This window comes from Caenorhabditis remanei, chromosome III (assembly GCF_010183535.1).
Source record: "Caenorhabditis remanei strain PX506 chromosome III, whole genome shotgun sequence".
Classification (NCBI taxonomy): Eukaryota; Metazoa; Nematoda; class Chromadorea; order Rhabditida; family Rhabditidae; genus Caenorhabditis; species Caenorhabditis remanei.
Genome location: NC_071330.1, coordinates 5630337 through 5655496, shown reverse-complemented (window position 1 = coordinate 5655496; position 25160 = coordinate 5630337). Strand labels below are relative to the sequence as shown.

General features: G+C 37.6%; 5 protein-coding genes across 5 annotated transcripts; 1 reads left to right on the top strand and 4 right to left on the bottom strand.

Moving 5' to 3' along the window:
• Positions 1-665: 665 nt before the first annotated feature.
• Positions 666-5206, bottom strand: GCK72_009260 (uncharacterized protein; the record flags this gene model as incomplete). Its single annotated transcript, XM_053727292.1, has 9 exons — positions 666-1052; positions 1096-1197; positions 1242-1567; positions 1663-1741; positions 3407-3736; positions 4011-4079; positions 4126-4461; positions 4532-4962; positions 5149-5206. The coding sequence occupies 9 exons, from the start codon at positions 5204-5206 to the stop codon at positions 666-668; spliced, it is 2118 nt and encodes a 705-aa protein (XP_053586869.1).
• A 1145-nt stretch (positions 5207-6351) lies between these two features.
• On the bottom strand, positions 6352-7109 carry GCK72_009259 (uncharacterized protein; the record flags this gene model as incomplete). The annotated part of the gene is made up of 4 exons (XM_003092631.2): positions 6352-6423; positions 6496-6839; positions 6887-6991; positions 7061-7109. 4 exons carry the CDS (start codon positions 7107-7109, stop codon positions 6352-6354), a joined length of 570 nt encoding a protein of 189 aa, XP_003092679.2.
• Positions 7110-7980: 871 nt separating this feature from the next.
• On the top strand, positions 7981-8889 carry GCK72_009258 (uncharacterized protein; the record flags this gene model as incomplete). The annotated part of the gene is made up of 4 exons (XM_003092634.2): positions 7981-8050; positions 8095-8297; positions 8345-8683; positions 8734-8889. The coding sequence occupies 4 exons, from the start codon at positions 7981-7983 to the stop codon at positions 8887-8889; spliced, it is 768 nt and encodes a 255-aa protein (XP_003092682.2).
• A 252-nt stretch (positions 8890-9141) lies between these two features.
• GCK72_009257 (uncharacterized protein) lies at positions 9142-9849 on the bottom strand (the record flags this gene model as incomplete). Its single annotated transcript, XM_053727291.1, has 5 exons — positions 9142-9285; positions 9338-9420; positions 9477-9599; positions 9649-9753; positions 9801-9849. 5 exons carry the CDS (start codon positions 9847-9849, stop codon positions 9142-9144), a joined length of 504 nt encoding a protein of 167 aa, XP_053586868.1.
• Positions 9850-10983: 1134 nt separating this feature from the next.
• GCK72_009256 (uncharacterized protein) lies at positions 10984-14772 on the bottom strand (the record flags this gene model as incomplete). The annotated part of the gene is made up of 9 exons (XM_003092642.2): positions 10984-11209; positions 12155-12285; positions 12394-12453; positions 12540-12663; positions 12708-13006; positions 13170-13242; positions 13289-13468; positions 13517-13707; positions 14713-14772. The coding sequence occupies 9 exons, from the start codon at positions 14770-14772 to the stop codon at positions 10984-10986; spliced, it is 1344 nt and encodes a 447-aa protein (XP_003092690.2).
• Positions 14773-25160: the final 10388 nt, after the last annotated feature.

Sequence of the window (25160 nt, the reverse complement as noted above, 5' to 3'; positions counted from 1 at the left end):
TCACAACTTATTTCCCAAATTTAAACGGCACTCTTTAATAAAACGTGTCTTTGATAGGATAACGGTAGAGGTCTTATAAAACGAAAAAATTTTATGAATTCATTTTTTCTGTGCATGAGAAGTCCGCGCCGCACTCACGCGGCCGCCACGCCCACCCCGATTTTAACGCTGCGTTCCATTTTTTAACACTGTCGCAAGAAATGGGCGTAGCCGCCGCGTGAGTGCGGCGCGGACTTCTCATGCACAGAAAAAAATGGATTCATAATATCTAGAACAGACAAAAGAATGGAAAAAAAATCGAAGCAGAGCAAAACAAAGCAGAAATATCGTCTAAACCATGCAAAACAAGTTAATTGAACAAAAAAACAACAATTATTTGTAATTAAAAACCAAACACTGAATGAGTTAACAAACTAAATGCGACACAAACTAGAAAACATTTGAGAACTGTAGAAAAGAAATCAACTACAAAACTGAAGGCAGAAAAACAAAGTTAGGATAAAAGATGAACAGAAAATTGTATTCTCCAAGCTTTCAATATTCATCTATTCGTCGATGTTGTCATGAGAAGTGGCAGAAGTTTATTCCGCGAGTTCTTTCTGAAAGTTGTTCTGTGATTCTGAGGGAAAGTGATCTACTGTGAGAAAAAGCATCTGGAATGCATGTCACTCATAACTCCCCTTAACGTTATGTATTATTCCAATTTGTATTGCGGTAAGAAATTCCTTGTATTCTTGGTTGACACTGTCCATGGGTGTCAATTGATTTCCAGGAGGACAGTTATTGATGATCAGGGGGATTTCTGTGTTTCCATTACGATTCGTCAACTGTTTACAATGACTTTCTACGGTAGACAAATCCCGGAAAACCCAAAAGCAGCATCCGCATTTGGTTGGTTGGTTGAAAATAGTGTGATGTATCATCATATGACTTTCTCCAGTCTCTTCGAAAGGGATGTATTTCTCGCAGATAAGACAGATCTCCTCATTCTTATTTTTGTTGCTCTTCTCATTTAGCTTTAGGGTTTTCGAAATGTTTCGTGCGCGTTCTTTCTGAAAATATTGAGATTGTTCATTGAAAATACTCATCACTAACCGTGTTCTTTTTTGCACTTGCTGAGTTTCGTACCACACGCAGGATCGGAGTTTTTAGATTTGGAGATAGAAAAACGGGGGCAGACGAAGATGGGAGAGATGCCTGAAATGTCGAACATGATTTTAAATATTCTAAACCGTGCTTACAGTGAGCTCTGATCCGATTTGTTGGGAGAATGGAACAGTAATTGGTGGAGATGGTGTCTGCAGTGTCTGATTAGGTTGTACTGGAGCATTCGTTTGATTAAGGAGAAGGGAAAGCAGCAGTGATCCCCCAAACATCTGGTTGTTTGTATCGACATTTGGGTTGTTTGAAAACTGATCCGTCATTCTCGGAATAGATGGCGTTGGAGTGACAGTTGGGAGAACTGGATTGAGAATATTTGGGTTATTAAGAAGAATAGCCAAAATAGCATCTATGGTCTTGTCCATCGCAATAGTGCGGTCGTTTATAGAATTCATCATGGCTGTATCTAGAAAACCCAGAGAAATTTGAAGATCAGGCACAAGATCATTACAATAGTACACTACAGTAACTATGAAAAGCAACAAGTAAAGCGAAACTCACAATAAGCTTCTATGTCGACTGCGGGATTGGTTCCACCCGAATCGATTGAATCCATTTGATGTTGAAGGTCTCTTTCTCTCTGAAAACCAAACGTTTAATTTTTTTTCTCAGAAGAATTAAAAGAAGTCTTATACATCTCAAGTTGTTTAAACAAATGGTTCTGGTTTGTGAGCGGGGCTTAAGTTGGCATGCTGCTTGTCGAAAGCCGTAGCTTGAAACTCCTTCGCGAGGAGTACGAAGCAAGGGTACTCATCGTCCTTCACTGGTTTACGCACCAGATGTTTGGCACCAAACACAGATATTACACTATGAAAGTTACGGTTGGTTGGAGGACAATCAACATGCTGTTATTACACTTTGATTGTGCATCTTTTCGGAAATCTAAAAACCAGAGATCACTTCGAGTCGGGAAACTCAGAATTACGGTAGAGGAAATACAAACTTCAGTCACAGGTTCCATCAAAAACTGATTAAAACAAACTTTTATATGACGCGTTCTCTGTAAAACTCGCAACGTGTACCCTAGATTCAGATTTTAGTATGATCATGTACTATAAGTGTTCTGTAGCCCATATGCACAATATTGGGTCCCAGCTCCGGGTTACTGTAGTACGGTAGGTGTTCATAAGCTTTACCCAACTTACACCCCTTAGAACCGTACCTACACTGACCATACTCGAGTCTTACAGAGAATGCGCTATTACTGAATATTGAAAACCACAAGAAGCTTCAAGATTTCTGCGAGCATGAACTACTAGAAGGGGAAAAAGGAGAGAAATGTAGAGAGAAGTGGTGTATGAAGAAGTCTAGTATTCAAACATAGAGTATGAGGAAGTTTGTCAAAAACAAGGACACTACTATAGGTAACGGCCTTCGCTTCAGAAGAACACAATCAAGGCTGTCTCTAGAAGAAATCAGCGAGATATGAAACGTATGACAGCTTGAAACAGAGTTCAATGACACAACCAATCGGTAGAACAGTCTGACTCCTCCCCCTTGACCTCCAAATGCATAAAAAAGAGGTAAACAGAGAAACTGGTACTCTCTGCGACTCTGTCCCACTTCCTCCCATCGATTGCGTCATTCGATTTATTCATTCGACAGTATTATTCGTTTTAAACGTGGAAATTTCTCAGGAAACTTTGGGAAACTATGATACGTATGTATGTACATGAATTCATATAGAAGGCGGCGAGAGTACGGTAAAAATAGATAGTCAGGTGACAATAGAAATAGTTGGAGAGACAACAAAAACAGAGAAAAACCGAAAAAGAAACAAGAAGAAAGAGGAAAGAAAATAAATGTACAAAACAAGAAAGTGAACACAAATATACTAGAAATTAAAATCCTTAATAAGATTAGCATGTTCGACAGAATGAGGATCTAGTACGGCGGAAGAGGATATTTCGAAGGGAAAAATCTAAGGGAGGGTATGGAGACCTTAATTGAACTATTTCACGCACATCAGAAGTATGAAGACAACAATTAGAATGAAGTCAGAACTTCAGAAATAATGTTGAGAATGGGAATACACATAGAGGTGAGATGTGGATATATACAGAAAATTGATGCTGGAAGTTATGAGTTTAAAATTATTGATGGAAGAAATCAAGAGTCGCTGTTGCCTTCAGATCCGCTAGAAGATGCGAGTGGAGACGCGATAGTTTCCTGAAATGTTTCTTATTATTTTGCTAAAATATGAGAAAAAGTAGTATATAGCGGTATGCAACCTCTCGAAACTTACCGAAACTTTAGTTTTCGCATTGTCTTGCAATTCGGTCAGAAATTTCATGAAATCTTGAGGAAAATGTTTCTTGTTTCTCACGAAATGTCCGGGTGGGTATTTGTTGATTACGAGTGGAGTAAAGTTGTATCCATTTTTTTTCAACATCATTCTATTATGATTGATCGCATAATCCCCATGGCGGAAAGTCCAAGAGCAACATGGGCATCTGGCCGGTGCGACAGCTTTGTGATATAGTATGAGATGTCTTTCCGCAGTTTCTCCAAACAGCAGGTACTTCTCGCAGAGGAGACAGATATCCATATCCTCGTTATTGCAGTTCATCTGACTCTAAAAAAGATTGAGTTGGTATTGTCACTCTAAAAGGAATCAGATCACGAATTTCACAAAACTGTCTTTCTTCACAACCAACCCCTTTTTGTGCCTTTTTTTCTGTCTCAGTTGCCTAGGTCCCGTTCTCGCGCAAGAACTTTCAGTTACAGAAAAAAGTGAGAAATGCTGCACTTTTCAAAAAAATATGTGACCTGGATCAGACTTCTTAACGCAGATTTTGAACAATCGCGATGTTCGGACATATTGCTCGAAGATAGAATGAATAGCTTACCGGGAGCACGTGATGCATGACTGGAGTTTGAGGAAGCATGAAGGGAGGTAATGGAGTTGGGAAAGGCGGCTGAAATGTTAAAAATAAGCTAAATAAGAACTGAGAAAATTCTTACCAAGACACCTGGCCCGAAAGAAGAGAGAAATGGAAACATCATTCCTGGATGTCCCTGGGGAATGAGACGGGATGGAACTGGAGAAAACGCCGAACGACCGAGGGTGGGTTGGATGACGTTGTCGTTCTTGTTCGCATGAATCGGAATGTTCGAGTTGTTCCAAATTGGAGGTGTTGTTCTCGGAAATAGCGCCGTTGAGGGCGGGAAAATTGGAATGCCAGCAGTTTGTGCAAGAAGAGCAGCCAAAAGAGGATTGTAGTGGTTGTTTATGACAGTCGGTTTTCTGGGTACAGGCTTGTGGAGGGTTACAGTAGGAATCAGTAGATCAGAAAATCCCTGAAACAATTAGGATACTCCAGAGGAAGCAGAGAAGCTTATAGTTTTTTTCTCCAGATTCTATACTTACCAATGGATTATGTTTCTCTGTTGGGATAGCAATTTGTAGAGGAGCTATCTTGTTGTCATCCATCGGAAGAATCAGTTTTGGCGGAAGCTCTCTTTCGACGCGAATGTAAAGTTGTGGCTTTATTTTTGTGATGTTTGCTCTTTTGGTGAATTGGCTGACAATCAGAGGAACCACTTCCATATTCCATCCATTCTTCTTGATTGACTTCTGGTGAGAGGAAAGATCTTGGTGACTGGCGAACGTAGAAGCACAACAGTTACACGTCTCAACCTTGGCTTTGTTGTGTTTTTTAATCAAATGGCCCTTCGCTGTTTCCGGCCAAATGCGTACATCACACTCTAGGCAGACGCTTTTCTTACTGTGTTTCTCACTGTAATGATTTCTGAACGCTGATTCATTGTAATAGACAGCGGAGCATGAAGTGCATTTATCTGAAATCAGGGATTTCGGAAAATAGTTGAAACATCATAAAATAGTTTCGGAAAAATTGCAGTTCAATAAAATGTTTTGCCTTTCCTCTCCTACAGTAAACCCACAGTTTTCTTAGAAAACTAGCAATATTTTTACAGTAGTACACCACAGTAACTATGAAAAGCAATAAGTGAAGGGAAACTCACAAACAACTTCTATGTCGATGACTGCTGGATTCGTTCCTCCCGAATCGATTGAATCCATTAGGTGCTGAAAGTCTCCTGCGCTCTGAAAACATAACATTTTTGATTACAAAAAGGTTGTATTTTAATCTTGGAACAAGTGAGAAAAACGAAAAACTTAAAGCTTGAGATCCTCATTGGAATCACAGAGTACTCGATGTAGGCGTAGAGGAACGCTCCGAAGTGTCGTCTGTTCCAAAACGATTGAATGAATCTGTCTATTTATACTTCTGCGCACTCCCAGTTGTTTCTGTGGGCGGAGTTTAGAGCTTCTCCTTCGCCAGGGCCGGAAGCCAACAAGCTACGGTTCTGCTACGGTTTGTGGGCGGAGTCATCCTCAATCTTTGTTGGCGGATGCTCTTTCGAGTTAGAAGGCGACGACCCAATTGTTTATAACGAGTTGTTTAGTGTGTCAGACCCGAAATGCCGCAAAATCTGAGAGGTCATATCTGATGTGCCGACAGTCGGGCGGCACGAGTTCAAGCACCAGATGTGTGGCACCAAACACAGATATTACACAAAGTATCTGACGATGAATGAGCAAACTACATACTGTTATTACACTTTGATCACTCATATAGCTACTAAAAGTTTATGATCGCCCGAAACTTTGCACTAGAAAGCCTTGTTTGTGTAGTTTTATGATTAAAGAGTCATTGCTGTACCGAGAATTTTTACTGTACCTAAAGAAACTTAAAAGGTTTTTTTTAGAAAACAATTCAGAGAACGGCAGGATCAAAGTAGCTAGGACAAGTCAAAAATCGTGCAGTCAGTGAAGTTTCCCTTCCATAATTGTTTGCGCTCTTTAAATTCAGAGATTACGAAGCAGATATTTAAAGAATAGTAGGAAATCTAGTAGAGGGAAAAGATCTGAAACAGCAATTAAAAGCTTTGACATTGGAGCTACTGTAGTTTTTTTTTAATTTTTAGGATAGTGATTTGATTTATTTGAAAAGTTAAGTAGAATGAACAGTACCACAGTACTAGAAGATATGATTCTAGGAATTTTGTCAAAGGGAGAAAAATCATAGTCATCAAGAGACGAGACAAGGGTGGATCACAAAAAGACAGAGATATTGACAAACATGGGATAGCAATCGACCGAAAATTAGAGAATTTGTTGTGTATAAGTGTGGAGATGCGAGAAAAGTAGAAGCTGCATGCAGTTCAGATGAGATCTTCGATTCGGAACCCTTGTTTCTTCTTCTTCTTTGCTTCCTGGTGATTTGGCGTGCAGATCTGAAAATTCAATAATTGAAAATTTTGAAAAAGGAAGTACTGGATATCAACGCTTATTTGATAGGTACTCACCGACAAAGGCTTTGGATCCTTTGGAACTTCCGAAGTGCTAGGAATCTCGATATTCATTTGGAGCACTTCTTGGACGAAGTGTGAGCTGAGAATGATCATTTGACTGTTTTGTCCTTTGATATGTTTATTGTACTCCATCTTGTTCTCGAATGTGTTATTGCAACAGTGACATGTGACGGTCAATTTCATTCCGTGCTCATTCTGCAAATGCATTTTCCTCGTTTCGTTCATATCCAACCGTTTGTCACAAAGAAGACACAGGCTACCACTACTGTGGTACAGCTGGAGATGAGTACTTAGATTGTCTCTTCTGTTGAAGACGCTGTTGCAGAAATTACAGTAAACTGAATAAAAAGACTGTGGTTAATGATTTGTGATTGTTTCATCTTACTATTTTCTTCGATCAGCTCGATTCCTGTGTCCTTTTTGTGGATGAATGCCATGTGTTTACGAAAACTTTTTTCTTGAGTATACTTCTTTCCACATGAGCAAATAACTGTAAATAATGAAACTTTTTTTTGAGGAAATTACATGTCGTCCCAACCAAGCTGCAAATTCAACTTACATCTTCGCGCGTTGGTGAATGGATTTATCTGCACTGTGAATGAATCCATGACTGTTATCTCGTGAAAGACGAATAAATCAGCGAAGACACTGTTATGATACCTCAAGATGACTACTTCTCGGAGAACTGTTCACCCTTAGGTTTCGTCTTCTCATATATCGTGATGTACTGTGTAAGGGGCGTGGCTTATTGGTCATCTGTTTGGGAGCCTTTCATATGAGCGGCTCGGAAGCCGACATCGAAGAGAATGGTTTACAACCTTGTGCACAGATCACACCAATTTGTTTATAATTGGTATTTTGCGGAGTATCAAAGATCACTTTTATGGAGAAGAGTTGTTAGAGAAGAGCGCGCGAAGATCCAAGTATCAGGTTACAAAAAACGAGTGTTTTCGATAAGCCGACGAAATCTGGAGATGAATTGATTTGGACAAGATTTACAACCAGTAGAGAGTTGACTGACAGTATACGTATTCTTTTATGAGGTGCCAGGTACTGTCTTGAATGCCTTAAGCCGCCCGAGAAAACATATGATTCCTATCAGGTTTCTAGAATAAGTATAATTAATTTTTGGTGAAATGAAGACAGAAATAGACGCGATATTACACCAGGTGTCAGGACGGACAAGATGGTTTTTGTAATTCTGCGAAACGACTGCAAAAATCTAGCGGGAGGGTAAAAAACTATGTATTTTTCAATCAAAGTTTAAATTTAACAGAGATCGTATATGGTAACATCCAATTCATCACAATCAACAGTTCGATTATTCGAGAATTTTGTGAAAATATCAACTCACATAAAGAATCATAAATCGGTTAGCAACTAAAGTATCGTTGGTTTTTGATTATTAGCAACAGTGTTCATGAATATTCAACACTTTTAACAGGCCACATATCAGTTCGAATAGTTTCGCAGATAGCTATGTTGGTTCTGTTCTTCATTATTCCCTATTTATTTCTTGTTTCTGAATCGTGCCTAGTGATCCAATCTGGTGAGTTCTTAGTGCTATCTGGAATTTGAAAACTTTCTTCCCAGCATCCTGTAAATGTGTTGCTGCTCTAATGGATAATGTAACTATCATGAATGACTACCCATTTTATGAAGATGCCATACAGCATCCCATCCTAGCTCCCACTTTTCGGGTTGACGAGGTGGATGGATGCTCAGTTTATTTTGGATGCGATGAGGGCTACGATCTTGTAATTCTTGATCCAACTCTGAACCCAATGGTGACAAAGGTAAAGAATCGTTTAGCCTTGTCGGTTTATAAATCTAAGATTTGGAGTTTGGAGCGTACCCTGCTGAAGGTTTCTGTGATCCGAGAACACAAAAGTGGATGGTAGACGATGGAAGTGGCTTGGGATTCAAAGCTTTCTCTCAAATGAACGGGATCTGTGTTGATTATCGACCAAAAAACTGCTCATGCGGTAGATTTGATCTACTCAGTGTTCCAGTTTACAATGCTGGTGGATTGATGTTTGACAACGAAGCTCCAGTTCTTCAGCTAACTTTAAAAGATGGTGTGTATACTAATTGTGTTATGCAAGTGGGATGTCCGAAGGAGGGAAGAAAAAAGTTTTTCTATTTTAAACCAGGAACATCTGGTGACTTGGAAGGATATGAAGTAAGTCGGTCGGTCCAGGTAGAGGTTAGTCGGAAATCATTCATTTTCAGATTCCCCTCTATTTGTCTGGAATGCCAGGCCACCCAGATTATAACTACGTCAATGTGACATGCATGAATGCCTTGTACCCGTATCAATACCTTGTCAATGGTACGGAATATCATATCGGTCAGACGGTCTGTTCCACGGGTGTTGTGACATTGTAAATTGCTTTTGGTGTGAAATGAATAATTAAGAATAATTTTGTTCTTGTATATGAAGTGAACATGTGTGTAATTAGTGTTAATCAATTTCTATAGGGCATCATTTCATCCGAAAAAATCATGAACCATAAAGATTACCGATGTACTCTTTCTATCAAAGGCTAGGGAACATCGCGAATAAAGAAGAAAACGAGTTGACAATATAATTAAGTGACAACCTAACACTAAATGAAAGTTGAGATTTCACAGTTCAATTCAACCATCAATATCAATAATATCTTTTATCAAAAAACTCGGTTTCTTCTCCTTCGAATCCTTCTTCTGTGTAGAACTCTGATTGCTGAGAAGTGTGTGCAGGGATAGCAAGTATGATAGTGATGATGGACTTGATATATCCACCTGTTTTCAAAAACTTGCTGATTTTACTTCTCAAATTAATTCTCAAACTCACCCTTGTTTCCGGATGTTCTCGTACTTGATGGCTATACAGCGACATGTATCTACGAAATGGCATTTGACAGAATTGACACTTGTCTGAAATTCGGAGTGCATTTTGTAAAAAGTTTTGAACAAAAAATAATTAAACTCACATGGTTTCCAAATAGATTTTTTCTTTTTAATCACAATTTCACCCGATTCACCATGTTTTTCACGTAAGTGAACGATCAGAGTAAACTTATGAGCGTACACATTTCCACAGATATCACATGAATCTGAAAAAAACATAATCAGCTAAACGAAGAATAGAGACGAAATACATACGTTTCTCATTTCCCAGTTCATTGAGTTCTCCACTCTCATGTTTCTGAAGATGACGTTTGTAATTCTTCTCGTAAATGTATCCCATGCCGCATATCGAGCAAGAATCTGGAACAAACACTGTTTTCTGAGCAGTTCGTTTCTCGATAACTCACATGTCAACTGTTTATCCGGTGGCAAAGCTACTCCATGTTTCAAATGCATGTGAAACCTCAGACTGTCCCTGTTAGAATACTTCTTGCCACATGGGCAGAAATCTGAAAAAAAAATTATAATGGAACCAACGGAACTCAGCAATGAAAAGAATAAGTAAAGTTTGGACTTACGGTTTTGTTCCCTTGATTCTTCGAGTTTGTCGCATTCTGTAAGTAGAAAAGTTTTGAAATAAAAAAACAGACTATGAAAGCGGAAACTCAAAAAAAAAACACAACCTCCAAGGACAAGTTTCCTCCTCGAAAGTGTCAGAAGGAGAGGGCAAAGAAGATAAATTGACTCACCCCCGTCTACTCTCGTTTCAATTTTCTCCCGTATGTTATGTTTATTGGCAAGATGTTTCTTTACGTTGAACCGGTACTTGTAAAATCTTCCGCAGATTAGACACATCACTGAAGAGCTTAAATTTGTAGCTTGTCATCTGAAATGTCAATTACATTCAGTTGGTCCTTCTATTAGTACTGGCAGAACTTGATCAAAATATGCATCAGGCATTGTAGAAATAATGGGAATAGACAGTTCTCAAAAACAGTATCAAATAATGAAAGTGAGTGAGAATCGATGTATCGGTTTTTCTGCCAAACTGATAGAAACGGTGAAAGGGTCTCAAGAAAAGAAATGATGATAGCATTTATCATTTTGTTGGAAAAAGAAAGGTTAACTGAATCTCTATTGAAAAATACACTATTTCTTTCAAAAAAAAGAGATAGAAGACAACGGAGAACACGTTCAATTCTATCTTTCATATCTTCGACAAAAAAGTTCTGGTCAATTTTTCATCGACGAAAGAGAGATTTCTTCTTGACGAACTGTGTGGTTCACTAGAGTTAGCGGAACACGTTTTAACCTATCAGTGGCTACTATCATATGAAATTTTACGAATTGTCATACTTTAACAAAGTATGTCCATGTGTCCGTATAGGCAGGTTCCCACATTTTCGGAAATATCGTTCAAGCTACTGTTTAAATAGGTTATGAGTTTGAATGTACTTTATTGGTCAAACAAGAATGCCCGCTTGCATCATCGAGATCAAAAATACAGGAGTGTAATCAAAAATAAATGAAAAAGAATCAAAATAAAATATACAAAAATATTCACAAAAAGAGTGGCAAGTTTTCAGCCCCTCACACGAAGCTAGTTCCTCTTCGGAACTCTTTTAAAGGCATTCTTTCTCCGATCATTGATTGACTACTGTTGGCTCGATGAGTTCTATCAGCACGATTTCCACCGACAAGACATGAAGACGCAGAGGTTCTTCTCTCGATCATCTCCATTGCAACACGACTTCTCTTCCTTGAATCAGGAAGACTATCCACCACAACTGTTGATGACGTCACCATTGAGACGGTTCTGCGAACATAAGCTTTTAGGAATGGTGGTGTTAGCTGGGGGGTTTGGGGAAGAGGGTTTGAATTGAAAGAAGGGAAAGGAGGTACGAGCGGATGGGTTTGTACTTGTCTGCAATTATGCCAACGCGGAAAAACAGACATGTTTTGGGTCTGGTCTTTCTATCTGCATTGTACTTCTTTCCAACGAAGTTCACTTTTGTCTAGTAAAGCTATCAAATATATATCAACAGACAATCTTTTAGTGTTGCTCCATTCGTGCCTACGAGTTCATCTTATCAATTTTTGTGTCCGAGAGAAATATACACTTTGATCATGTGAAAATGCAGTCGATTTTGTTTTAATTATTGAGATAAATATAATTGCCATTCATTTCATTCAAAGCTCAGAGGAACGCACTTGTCACAGTCTCGGCATCAACGAGACTTTCCAGACTCGCCCATCATTTTCAATCATTTGGTTTCAAGGGATCGAAAGCTTGCGACGCACCGATAAGCATACTGTACTTTCATGCAAATGACTAATAATCTTGATTCATATTTATTTACAGCCAAAGCAACAGGCATTCACAACAGAGAAACCTAGAGAATGTCGTGGAGTTCAGTGGGGGAGAAGGAGAAGCCATGCGGAGGGAATACACGTAAATGTTCAAATGTTTTGAGATACAACGAAAAGATTGAATGAAGTCTTTTTGAACTGGGAAAGAGAAGAAGAATTCGGGAGAGAAAAACAGAAAATTGCAGGTAGAAGTTGACCCGTTTTAGGTTAAGCAGAGAGTTTTGAAATGGGATGCAAATAGGATTACGGTAGAATCAATCCACAGTAGTTCCACTCCATCCAATTTCAGAACAAAAATAAAGAAGCAAATACATATATATGTGTACATATATAATACAAAATGTGGATCACATGAACGTATTGCTACACGTGAGCCGCCACGCTTGTATACCTCGTCGATTTCCTGAGAATTCCTTGTTTTGTCTGCATGAGAAGACGTTGACGGAATGATGCAGATGAGAGACAGAAGAGAACAAAGTTGAGTGCTTTTCCAAGTACAACTAGAATTGTGCAGATTGCGCTCTGAAATTGAAAATGGATAGTTTCGAGAGGAAGAATGGATAGTTTCGAGAGGAAGAATGGATAGTTTCGAGAGGAAGAGAAGAGGAAGAAGAACTTGAGGGGACTTACCAATATGACGAAATCTGCGTGAATGTAGAAACTGAGAAAGATCAGAAATGCTGATGGACTCTGAAGGGAAGAGAGTGATTATTTGAGGTGCGGATATTTTTGTGAATTAATGAAATCAACTAAAACTTCACTCTGGGAACACAAACCTGAGTTATCGTGAAACATGTGACTATTGCTGTGACTGTTATCGTAACTTTGTGCTCCGTTTTAGCTTGTGATCCATATTGTGAATCCCCTCTTATCGTTTTCGACGGTTCAAATAGTTTTTGTCTGAAATTTCAATCTCAAACCATTCAAAATCTCCAATTCCTCACCTCTGCCTCAGCGTCAAAATCAGCATCACATTGAATATAATCACAAGAACAACTGGTATCAACACCACAAATATTGCATTGACTTGTGGTGCATACCTCACCAGCGACTTCATCAACTCGGAATTCGGGTTCGGTTCGTTTCGAAACCATCGTTCCGAGTTGATTTCAATACACGCCACGTGGTATTGTGTTCCATTGCAGAAGAGTTTCTCAGCACACGCATGACTGACGTGGTTGTATGATGTGAGGATGAATGTGGTCACCACGATTATTGTGACCACGTTTCGAGGTGTGAAGAACTGAAAATAATTTTCAATATATGATATCTTTGTGGACATCCGGACCAATGATACACAGACGGAGCTAGAAAGATCGACAAAAGTCAAAACTGAACACAAACACCTACAGATGGACACCACTCTTTTTATTTTTATTTTTGATTCAACATTGATAAATTCTTACTTTTGCCTGTTTCCTCACTGACAGCGGATACTTGATGATGATTAACCGTTCCAGACATATCACAAATACCAACCTGAAATCGTATCACATATTTCAACACAATAACTTCAGATACCCACCACGTAGCAGTCGCTATTGACCAATTCGTCATTCCGATAATTTGAAATTTGTATTTTCCATAGAACTTCCGAAACCATAACGCCGTTTCAAACATTTCATAATGTGCCATTGAATGGGGAAGAATTACTATTAAACTGACAATGTCGGCGACTGCGAGACAAGCGAGAAGTTGATTTGATCTGAAAAAGATTTATTTATTATTACAAATCTCTACAAAAAGAACTCACCGGGTCCTTAAATTCGGTGCTAACAGTACTGTGAGATTCAGAATATTTCCAGAGATTCCAAAAAGTACAAGTATCGGAATTATCGTCCCTATGAGGACTCCTTCTGTAGAATTGACTGAAAGTGACATCTGTCTGTCTGTCAGACAGATGTCCGTCGCTGATTTTGACGGTAGTGTTGTGTTGTTAGACATCTGGAAATAAAGAAACTTTCGATAGATACTAAAAATGATGGACGGTAAAAAATTAACCGATGATGTGTCCCATTTGACCCAAATGTCAAAACGTGACAAGAAAAAACAAAGGAAGAAAAATGAGTGTTTTCCGAGAATAGAGTCGCCTTGTTTACGCTTCTCGAATATTTAGGGACCAATATGTAAATGGAGGGATTATATTTTTTAGGAGGGGGGTGGAGCTTTTTATCGGTTTCTGGTCATTTTCAATTATGTTTTCGAAATTTTTCTGAGGAGGAACAGATGGAAAACAAGATGGGGAAATGGGAAGGGTAAAGAAAGTGCAGAAAGTATTTTCATGGAAATGTGAATTCAGGACAATTTGGTATGGAAGAGATGAACAGAATATAGAGAAGCTAGACTGAAAAAAAATCAGTAATGGATTCGAATTTTCAGAGAAACTTCTTCAGCATGGTCTTACTATACTGTTTTCTTAGTGATCAAACCTTTAATTTTGAATCATTGAGTTCAAAACAATTTGAAATGCATATTTTCAGTCATATAAACTAAAAATGAATACTTGCAAAGCTCTGCTCCCAATCTGCAAAGCTCTGCTCCCAAAATAAAGTTCCACCCAACAAATCGGTTGACCCCAAACACCTCGGACGCCAGCTGTGGGGGTGGACGGGGGATGAAAGATAGAGGATGACCTTCTTCTCTCGATTTGAGTAATGACTATTTTTAGAAGGATGGAAGGACCAAAAAGTTATTTGTCTGATAAACAAGAAAGTCACAAGAGCCCCTCCGTTATCCTAATCGTTTTCCCATTCCACCAGGTGATTACGGGGACGAAGAAAAGAGAAAAAGTGGGAAGAGAGCTCGTAAATTAGTTTCTCATTCATTTTGTAGAGGATGAGTCGATAGAAAAAGATTAATTATGTGGAGAAACTGAGAGAAAGAAATGACTCGTTTTTTTCGGAACGACGAAGAAGAGAAATGAATCCCGCTTATTCTTCTCTTACTCACACATCTGTCAACCAATGTTTCAGAGAAACAAGAAGATATTGGAGAGTAGAGGAGATTCATGGATTCAGATGAGGCTTGATATTCAGATGAGAAAGAAGAAAAGAAAATGGATAATTGAAAAGTTGATGTGCACGCTTATGTATGTGAATCTGTTTTGTTTGCAGACAACGACGTCCTTCTGGTCCATCGATGAAATCCCGCGTGACGGATGAATTCAGGAGTCAAAGAGGAGGAAGCATCAAAGCAACACATGGAGAAAAAAGAATTGAAATATGACGAAAGGTTAACCGGGTGCAAGAAATCTGTTGAGGAGTTGTACTTGTCAGTTGGGCGGAGGAGAGAGAGAGGGCGGCTCGTCAAAAGATTTCACACATTTTGATTGTGATTGAGTGTGTAAACTGATTGATATGTCTGTCCGAATATCTGTGTGTCGGAATGTCGGGATGTCTCTAAGCTAATCAGAGCAGATGGCACCAAACTGCTACCTACGGACACGAAAAACAAGTATTTTCAGAATGCTTTCGGTAGAGCGCGATTGAATAAATTGTGCTGTTCTAGTATATAGCTCACAAATTTGACCTAGCTTCTCACTGTCTTACCATATAAAAACTCAAGAACTACTGAATAATTCTCTGATAACTAGATTCCGAACCTAAGTTTTATTTCGAATCCGGCACGCCCAAATAAACGAATTTCTTTGACTATTTAAGCAAGAAAAAGCTTGAAAAGAACGTAAAAATGACCTCTTATTACTAATTCGTCACTCTCACTCCCTCATTTATCCCGAAAAGTGACCGATACTTTTTCATTAATTGCAAAAAAATGAATAGCTGTACGAGTCTGGATTATAAATAAAAGGAATATCTGAGTTGGCGGAAAGTGCAACGATCTGGGAAAATTAGATTCTGATGTGGAAGAAATATTTGTGAAGAAAAGATGATGGATATGAGCTTTTGAACTATGAATATATTAGAAAAGTTGACTACCACAAACGGATTTTTCATTGAGTTAACATTTTCATAAAAACTATTCCAATAGAAATAGAGAGAAAACAATGAGGAAAAATGCAACAAAGTAAACATAAATAACGGAAAGTAGCTGAAATTACAGTTTGGTTTCTGGTTGGGAAGACTAGATACTTTTTGGGCAGATGCAGAAATGGACGACTCTCGGTGGAGCGTATTTGCAGGAACCTTACCACGCTAATAAATACAAAACATCTAATAACATTCGACACCTTGAAGTCCCCCCAATTTCTCAACACCTTCTTCTTTCTCCATACAATATTTTCTCCCTTTTTCCAGTCTAACATTACTATTCTTCAAACTTTGTTGTATGCAAATAAACCCAAAAAAGTAACATTATCATCCTTTTTTCAATTCAAAAGAATCAAAATCTACACAATTTTCTTCTCTTTCAGAAAAAAGGAGTGATCTAAGACTTAGACAGAAGTATAGTTGATGTAGAAGTATATGAATCAGAGTAATAATGAAATCTGGAAATGAATAGAATTCAAGAATAATGCAATTGAAGAAAATGACTTTTGATCCAAAACGTATTTTCTGCCACAGTACAGAGACATAACAATACTAAAAATAAGGGGGCGAAAAGAGCAAGAGAAAACGGAAAACATCGGCAACAATCTCATATAAAATGAAGGTAATTTGAGTCAATTCAACCATTGACTGCAGTTAGAAAACGAGAAGAAAAAGTGGAGAAGTCGTCTCGTGATATAGGCGAAGACGTCCTCTAGATGATATGACTAATTAGAAGAAGACATCTGAATCAGATTTCAGACAGAGTTCTTGGAAATTGTGTGATCATGTTCAGAATAATTTTTTAATAGTGAGCAGCTTTGCACGTTTGTTTCGTTAGTTTTTCAACGAATTTACTCGTTTTTTCAGCCTAGAAGAACAGGGAGGTCTGAAATAAGCTATACAAACGCGCTCTATTGAAAAATTTTTTTTTTGAAATATTTAGGTAAAGCTAGGAGTGGGAAAGCTGTGAACCTCTGTCCAATTTCGGATTTTCAAAGAAAATCTAGAAATGGAAAACGCTTGATTCTTCATGACCTCGAAAAAATGGTCAACAAATTCTAGCTTGGTATCCTCAACTCTTCTGAAACTCACACCTTCTTGCTGCCAGGAAAGTGGGCGGAGCCTATCAAATAGAATCTGAAACCGAGAGAAGGAACCACGAGACTCCATTCTCTTTCACTAACGTCAATCGGTCGAGAGGAGGGGAGATCAAAATGAAATTACTAGAGACTAACCAAGGAGAGACCCCTTCTTCTCCTTTTTACTCTCTTTTTTCAGATCTTTGTTGCTCATTGAATGATGATGATGGAGATGGTAATCGGATATACATATGGAGGGAGTGAAGTAGGTAGTGTCAGAAGTGGACAGGAGTGGGAGCAGGGGGGTGGTCTTGAGCAGAGGTGAGAGTCCGGGTGTCCGGGTGTCCAGATGTCCGGTTACCATCTTAGAAGTGAGTAGAGTAATTATTGTTTGGGTGTCAGCAAAGGCATAAGTGAAATCTTCTAGTACAATAAGAGCTCTACGGAAGCTGAAAAAATAAACGGAAAACGGAGAAATTTTAAAAAAAAAACGTATTCAGTGGGTTTTCAAACAGATCTATTCGAAGAAACTGTGAGGTTACTAAATAACTGTTAGAAGATATTTGAAAATAGTTTAAATAAGAGGCATCAGCGAAACAAAAAACCTCAGAAAACTAGATAAATTCGGCAAAGATGCTCTACTGAAACCTTGGAAGAAAAAGGGAAAGAGAGGTCAAATATTGAGAATGATGGGTTTTAACTGGAAATGCGTTACAAAATGAGAAACACAAGACAAACAAAGCGACGAAGAAATGATTGCCCTTCTATCCCATCATTTCTAGAAGACGTCCATGACAAACATGGGCGGTCGGAAACGAAAGAGGGAGTGAAGGAGAGGAATAGTGATAAGAGGAACATACGGGTGCTCCTGTTACTGACGTACATGAAAGAAGTGGGAGTATCAGAGGAACAGGAGCACCGGAGCATGAGGGTCATGTGGGGAGAAAACGGTGACGTTAGTGTATAGTTTCGAAAGATACCAGGTGTGGAATAAATCAATTATCCTAACACAAAAATGTATGTCATTCTTTTTATCGGGCATAAAAATAACCTACTTTCTGCTACTTCTTGATCCAATGCTCATTGGTGCAATTTTTAGAGAAAAAATAGAAAGAATCATAGAGGTGGAAAGAATTTGGTGAATTTGAGAGGGTGTGATTTGCTGGTTTTTGTGTTTTACTCGGAGAGATGTTTGTTCGAATTTTGGCCTAAATATAGTGAGCCGAGCTGTTTTCGAACTTTAGAAAGGTTTTGCAAAAGATTCATGTGAAGAGGAGAAGTGCGGAAAAATAGGAGGAATTAACTTGCGGAGTTATCGTTTCATTGGTTTTGTATAAACGGGTTAAAGACGTCCCGAAACCAATACTTCTGAAACTGATATCGTTCAAACTTAAAATTATTAAAAACGTTCAGTGTTTCCACAATAGTAATATTCTAAAATTAAATCTGAACTAAATCTCACAATCACATTTCAAATCTGCACAATTCAATTAACAACATAAAACTTTAAATAAAATCCTCTATCCAGGAAAAACCAGAGGGTTCAAAAAGTTATGATTGCTAGAATGGAAATTTTCGAGTTTTTTTTCCCAGGCCAAGCCCATCAATGCGAAATCCTTTAAAAATCCTCTTATAGCTCACAGACATCTCAATCAACCACTTCTCTTTTCTCTGAAGGAGAATTTTTTCGACCTATATTGTGAAGATGTCAAGAGGAGCTTCATAGATCATTCATCTGAATCTTCCTGAATCTTCTGAACCATCCGAATCCTATCAGATAAAATTGGGCTGTGAGTTCTTAAAATGTGAACAACATCCCGTATCAAATCGAACAGAGACCACTTTGTTTCCTGACTTAATTTCCGAAAAACGACACGTCTAAAGAGAAGAAAAAAGAAGACAAGAGAAGAACATGCAAAATAGATATATTCCAATGTCACATTAACTTTTTTGAAAAAAGAGAAAAAAGTGGAGAGAGAGGGGAACAAATGTCCTTTAAAAACTGTCACCTTTGAAAAGGAAACGAAGAAAAATAGGAAGTTGGAGAGAGTGAGAGATAAGGGGGACGGAAAACAATGAATACGTTTGTTGGGAGATTTCAATTGAAAAATTCTTTTGAAACGATTTTTCGCTGGTTTTCACAACTACGCTCCATCGAAATGTTTCTAGAGAACATCTTCCTACGCACATTTCCGCTGAGCACATTTGGAAAAACAGTGCCAATCAGAAAAATATTTGCTGAAAAATGTTCCGGTTTCCCGTCATTATTTCCCAAAAAAACCGTATCTTATCTCGATAGAATGAAACATCAAACGTTCATTTTCTCTCGCTTTTTTGTTACATTTCGATCTCAAAACACACAAAAAAACCGAAAAAAAGAAGACCCCAGTTTCCAATTTAACTAATGGTGGATGGTTGCAAAGAGCAAAAACGGAAAAGGGGAAATCAAGGACAGAGAGGAACTGTAATTGAAATTTTCGGTGAATTTTTGGAGTAGTACGAACGCCTGGTGAGGATTTGGGTTTAAAAAAAACTAATGAAGTTCAAAATATGAGAATAAAAGAGAACGTTGATGTAGATTCATCAATCATCTCTTGAGTTTTAATGATTTCTCTATTAGTTCGAATGAAGAGGAAGAAGGAAGTTCCTTTTATTGAGTAATTTGCAGAATAATAATTTGTCATAACAATATATTATTCGGATAGGACGAAAATGTGAGTGAACTAAGACTTGTTGATTTGGACTCTCGAATATCAAAACACATAGTTCTCAATATTAATATCTGCAAATATGATGCAGATGACTTGCAACCGTGAACATCTGAAATGAAGATTTGAATAATCAGAAGTTCAAGAATATTCTTAAAATGATCATTGCTCAGATGAGAATTTCTGAAATTATTGTGCTACACGGAATACAAATTTGCATGTATACTACGACTTCAAAAGTGGAAACCTGAAGTTCCAAAAAAAATCTTCACTATCAATATACCAGAAATCCAGAATCTTAGAAAAACATTGTTGAATGATAAAATGAAAATCGATTCAAATCTCCCCCGCAATCAAATGATTCATTGGGAAATGAATGAGAGAGAGCCGCTCGTAAAAATGCTTTCTCTCTCTTGCTCTTTCTTGTTTCTCCCCTCTGAATTGTTGCTCCTGGAGAATTGATGGTTGAATCCGGACACCGAGAAACACATGCGGATAACCCGCTGACCTTTTCTCTCTCTCTTTTTGTTATTCAAAAATCTTCTCGAAGATCTCAAAAAGAAGAATTCAAGTAGGTGGAAATTGAATAGGATAAAAAAGGGATATGGTGGAATGGAGAAACAAAAAAAGGTGTTCTGAACTTTTCTCGTCGGTAAAACATCAAAGAATAAGAGGGTGATTTGATGGGAAAAGGATTCAGAAGGAGGGATTCAGATGAAGAAAAACAGAGAGGAAGAAAGAAACAAATAATAGTATTTGTTGTTTTTCTTCTCTCTCTGAAACTGATACCACTTGTATACATTTGTTGGAAGAAGAGAGGGGGAGAGGGGTACTTGAAAAAGAAGCATAACCCCAAAAATGGGAAAGGGACTCGTGACTTATAAAAGTCACTATGAGAGTGTGGTTTTGGGTGGGTCGGATTTCAGACGACCTTAGTATCTCAGGTGAATGACCTAATAATTTGGAAACCGCTCAAAAGGTAATCAACGTTGGCTGTTTTGTGACAGGTTGTCAATGTGAAAAGCTCAAAACATTAGCTAAAATGCACTGAAATTAGTCGGCTTCGGGGAGAAATGGCTTTAACAACCTGTAACTTTCATGGTAGCGTACCTACAAAAAAAGATCAACTACAAAAATTATGTGATATTTTTGATCGGTTCAGCCCATACAAAATTAAGTTTATCGGAAATTCAAGTGACACCGAAATACACTGTCAAAGTTGGTAATTTTCCACTGAAAAGTTGATAACCTTTTGAGCAGTACTGTAGGTTCTCATGGAACTACCTGGATTGGGCTAAAAACAAACAAAAAACAAAACATACTATTCTAATGTTTCAACAGCAACGAATGAGAAAAACTAAAATTAGAAACATCTACAGACAGGAAGGAAGAACACGCTAGTATTCTCAGAAATCTGAAACACATCACGTGGTTATCATATGTTTTCAGCTCAGACATTGTTCGCACATTCGACAAAATATGGGTAGGAGTCAGAACTTTAAATAAACAATTGAATGTTTCGGGATAATATTTTACGAGTCATATTTCTGATCTAGCCAGTTATTATGAGTGAAGAACTCGTTTTAATACTGCCGTAGTTCTTGTTTTCAAGCGCTGAGAGTTTGAAGTAAGGACACGGTACTCCCGGCTATAAACTTCCGATTCTTACTTCTCACAACTCTCAATCCCCGGAAAAAAGAGAAACCCAGAAGACTGCCGTCAATGGATGTGTTCATATTTCACGTTTATTACTCTCCTTACTCTAATCCTCTTTCGAAAAGAAATACTCGAAATACTGGAAGACATTTGAAAGAAAAGTTGTAAAACAGAAGGAGATTATATTGTTCAAAGATTGGGGAAATTGAATTGAGGTGATTGAATTACGTACTTATCAGTGAATTCTTATGCCATTTTGATTCGTAAACAGAAAAATGGAAGTGAAAGTGTTGGACGAACTTTTTAAGAACAGGTCGGCGGAGTTGAGAGCAATAACAGGAAGAGAGCCTGGAGAAAAAAGAAGAAAAGGACAATTGGATTGGTTTGCAAAGGAGAGAAATTAACTTTACCTTTGATGACAGTTTAAACTTTCTTAAATCTTGTTAAATCTGGATAATTCTTGATTTTCTGGAGTATTGTCACACGCTAATTAAACCCCCTAATTACCTAAAAACGTCGGAACATCAGAAGCTCACTTAACTGAAGAAGACACACAAAAATAGTTGGTCAGCAGCTGGAAATGCAAACAAATTGAGCGGGAGACCAACCACTTTCCGATAAACGGGTCTAATTGGGTTATCAGAGACTCATGACGAGAGAGTACAGATTTTCGAGTGACGCAGAGAAAATGAAAAGACAGTTGGCTCGATGGACGGGGGGAGACGGAAGAGGTTAATAAAAATCTCGATGATAAAACTTTTTTTTTTAGATTTCAAAAAAGAAAAAGGGGACGGAGTGGGTGAGTGAAATATGAGTTGTTCTTCCAATTTCCTGTGAAAAGTTTAATCCGAGAAATACCGAGAAATCAGTCTGAAATCTGAGAAGCTGAAGAGGAAATTGAAATGACTACGGTACTCTGCTATGGGGAGTTGAGAGAAGATCAAAATGGGATGAATCAGGGAGAAAAAAATGAAAACAAATGGATAAAGGGTGGGAAATGGCTGAAACTAAACAAAAAGAAGAAGAAGAAAGTGTTCAACATCAAAAATGAAAACTTTCTTGGGAACATTAAACTGGTCGAGTGTGGAGTGATTCTTATCTGGTGAAACTGTGAAATTGTACAGTTTGAGAGGGAGTAAAATAGCTATAAATTCAGGTAGAGGTGACATGTTAGTGGAATACTTTGTTCTAAGATTCTTGACCACTTCAAAACTTTTTAAAGCAGAAAAATGACAGGTTATCAAGAGATTATTCCATGGTTTACTGAAACATATCTTGGGAATCTTTCACAATAATTAAAAAATAAGAAAAGTCTAAAAAGGCATCCAGAGAAACATACAAACAAGCTGAATTTTTTTCTAAGTTATAACAAAAAGGTTCAACAAAAAAAGCTCCCAAATCATCACTCCTCAAAACCGATCCTCACGAAAACTACAAACTATTGTATCGATACGTACTTTGTAGCATGTTTGTTTTTCCAGTTTCATGTAGACTTTCAGAAATCATTGAAATCCAAGAAATCTCCAGGAAATCGGATACGTTTTCACCTTGTCTAGATGAACTCTTCTTTTGTTTTCTTGGCTTCTTGAAACCACAGAATAAAATTAAGATACATTCAACTAGGCTATTTCAGAATTTCTCAGTGCGTCAAAATCCAAAGTGATATCTGGTTAATACTAGGATCAAAAGACAAATAGAAATCAAGAATTAAGACATCAAAGTAGAAGAAGAAATATTTCGATCTTTTCCTCTTCCTTCCAATATTTTTCCGTAGGCTGAAACCGGAAAATGGCGTCTTCTGAATTCATATTTGTTTGCCCTAGATTTCTCATGTTTCATCGCTTTCGTTTTTGGAAATTACAATTGGAGGAGAGCAGAAGAGAGAAGGGAATAAATGCAGATGACATGACGTATGACTTCTCTTTTCGAATCATCAGAATTATAGTAATAAGGAGGAAAAGAAGGAATTTGATGATGAGGAGTCAGATGTGTGATATTAATGGAATAGAAGATTCTACTAAGAGATTCAGGGAGTCAGAGTATTCCAGTATTTCAGCTACCTTTACCATTTGTTAAATACAAATGGTGTTCATGAATGAATGTTTATTGGTTCACTATTATATTCATACCCTCGGGCTATACTCTTTGAACCTTTGCAGGCTTCGTTCGAAATAATAATCATTTAAAGAAAGACTGTTATTCAAAATGAAGCAGCAGAAGATTTTTTGAACTTTTTGTCCGGTTTATAATCTAGTTTCCCTTCTGAAACTCTGATATTGGTATTTAGCGTCCTCGGTAAAACTTAATGACTGAAAACAGTCTTGGTATCAATTGAGCACTAAAACCTTGAACTGAAATATTTCGAAAAGATCCCTAGAAAAAAGGAAAACAGATGACTGCTATCCGCATCCAGAAGGTTTATGATCCAATACAAGACTCGTTTAGAAGCTTTTCTGGAAAGCTCAGAACATTCCATAAAATTAAATTTTGTAAAAAATATGTGAAAAAATTCCCAGTATTGAAATAGAAGATTTCAAAGGCCACCAGTATCGAAATCGGTCATCTCCTGCTGGGAGACTTGCTATGTTTGTTTAGTTTAACATAGGTAAGACATTGTAGTTTTTGGTGGTCGAGAGAATGGAAGAAGACGGGAAATTGTTGAACTCACTGACTTCAAAGCATCAAAATACCGTTCCTTGATGACACCTGATAGATCCCAGAATCATCTTGTGAGAATGAAGACAGGCACCAGGTGTACTGTATCTCAGTTATCTAGACAACTAAAATATCACGACCTATCGAATTTCCTATCTGTTTGCATTAGAGTAATGTTCGAAAATTCAATTGTTTGAACATCCCCAATATCCCCTCATAGAGACTGATATTGTGGGATTTTCACACACTTAAAAGATCAATCTACAGACGGAAAAAATAGAAAACTTTGATCTAATCACGGATATTTGACCTACTTCAATGAAATATTGCTCAAGTATGAAAATGACGTTTCTTTTTCATTTTTCAGAATAAAAGATTCTAGTTTTTTAAAGTTTGGAAATGTCTCCGGTTACCAAGTTGATCTTTAAAATCATTCGACCTTGATCTCTAAAGTTTCAAAATTTCAAAAAAGTTTTTGTTCAAAAATGGGGGAAATTGGAAGCACATAGAGTTGGAGTAGCTGTGAAAGGTGGCAGGTACCACCAGCACAAACCACAGCACAATTGGAAGCAGAGTTGAACTTTATTCTATTAAAAGAGAGGAGGTCAGAAGGCGTGACGTCTTCAGAAGAGACAAGGTAACCCTGCGAAAGTAAGGAAAAGAGATGAGAGAAGGGGCAATAAGAATTGATGTGATTGGTGGAGAGAAGGGAATGAATAATAAGAAGGAGAAGAAGAAATAGAAAAAAGAAGGATTCTGTCACATGTCAGTTACTGTTTCCCCACCACACCGTCTCAGGAAATTCGCGGAAGACAGTTCTGAAAACTGGTAACGAAACGGAAACTGGCAGGACAGGACGCCTACGCAAATTTCATATTCATGTATCAGAAGGTAAGTGGTTTTTGAGATTGACTTTTTTAGAAATCTCATATTTTTTCTGAGTTCAATCAATTTCCACAAGGTAAAACAAAAAGAATTGTCGCAGTGTTTTGTATTTAATTAAGAACTAAAAAGTATTCTAATGAATAACAACTTGTCCTTTTCAAATATGTCCAGAGAAAACATATTTGTTTACATTTTATTGTTCTAGTTTTCTACTTTTCTATTTCCAAAATAATCTAGAATCCTTAGATGTTGACCACAAAAGGGTCATTGTTTGGAAGGGAAACATCAAACACTAGTTGTTATTGTCAACACGTTTCTTATTATAAGACGGTTTGGAATTTTTAATATACAATTAGAAAAAAATATTAGAAAATTGATTGGTTATGAGATTTAAGTGATCTGAAACCTTCTGGTAAAACTCTTAAATA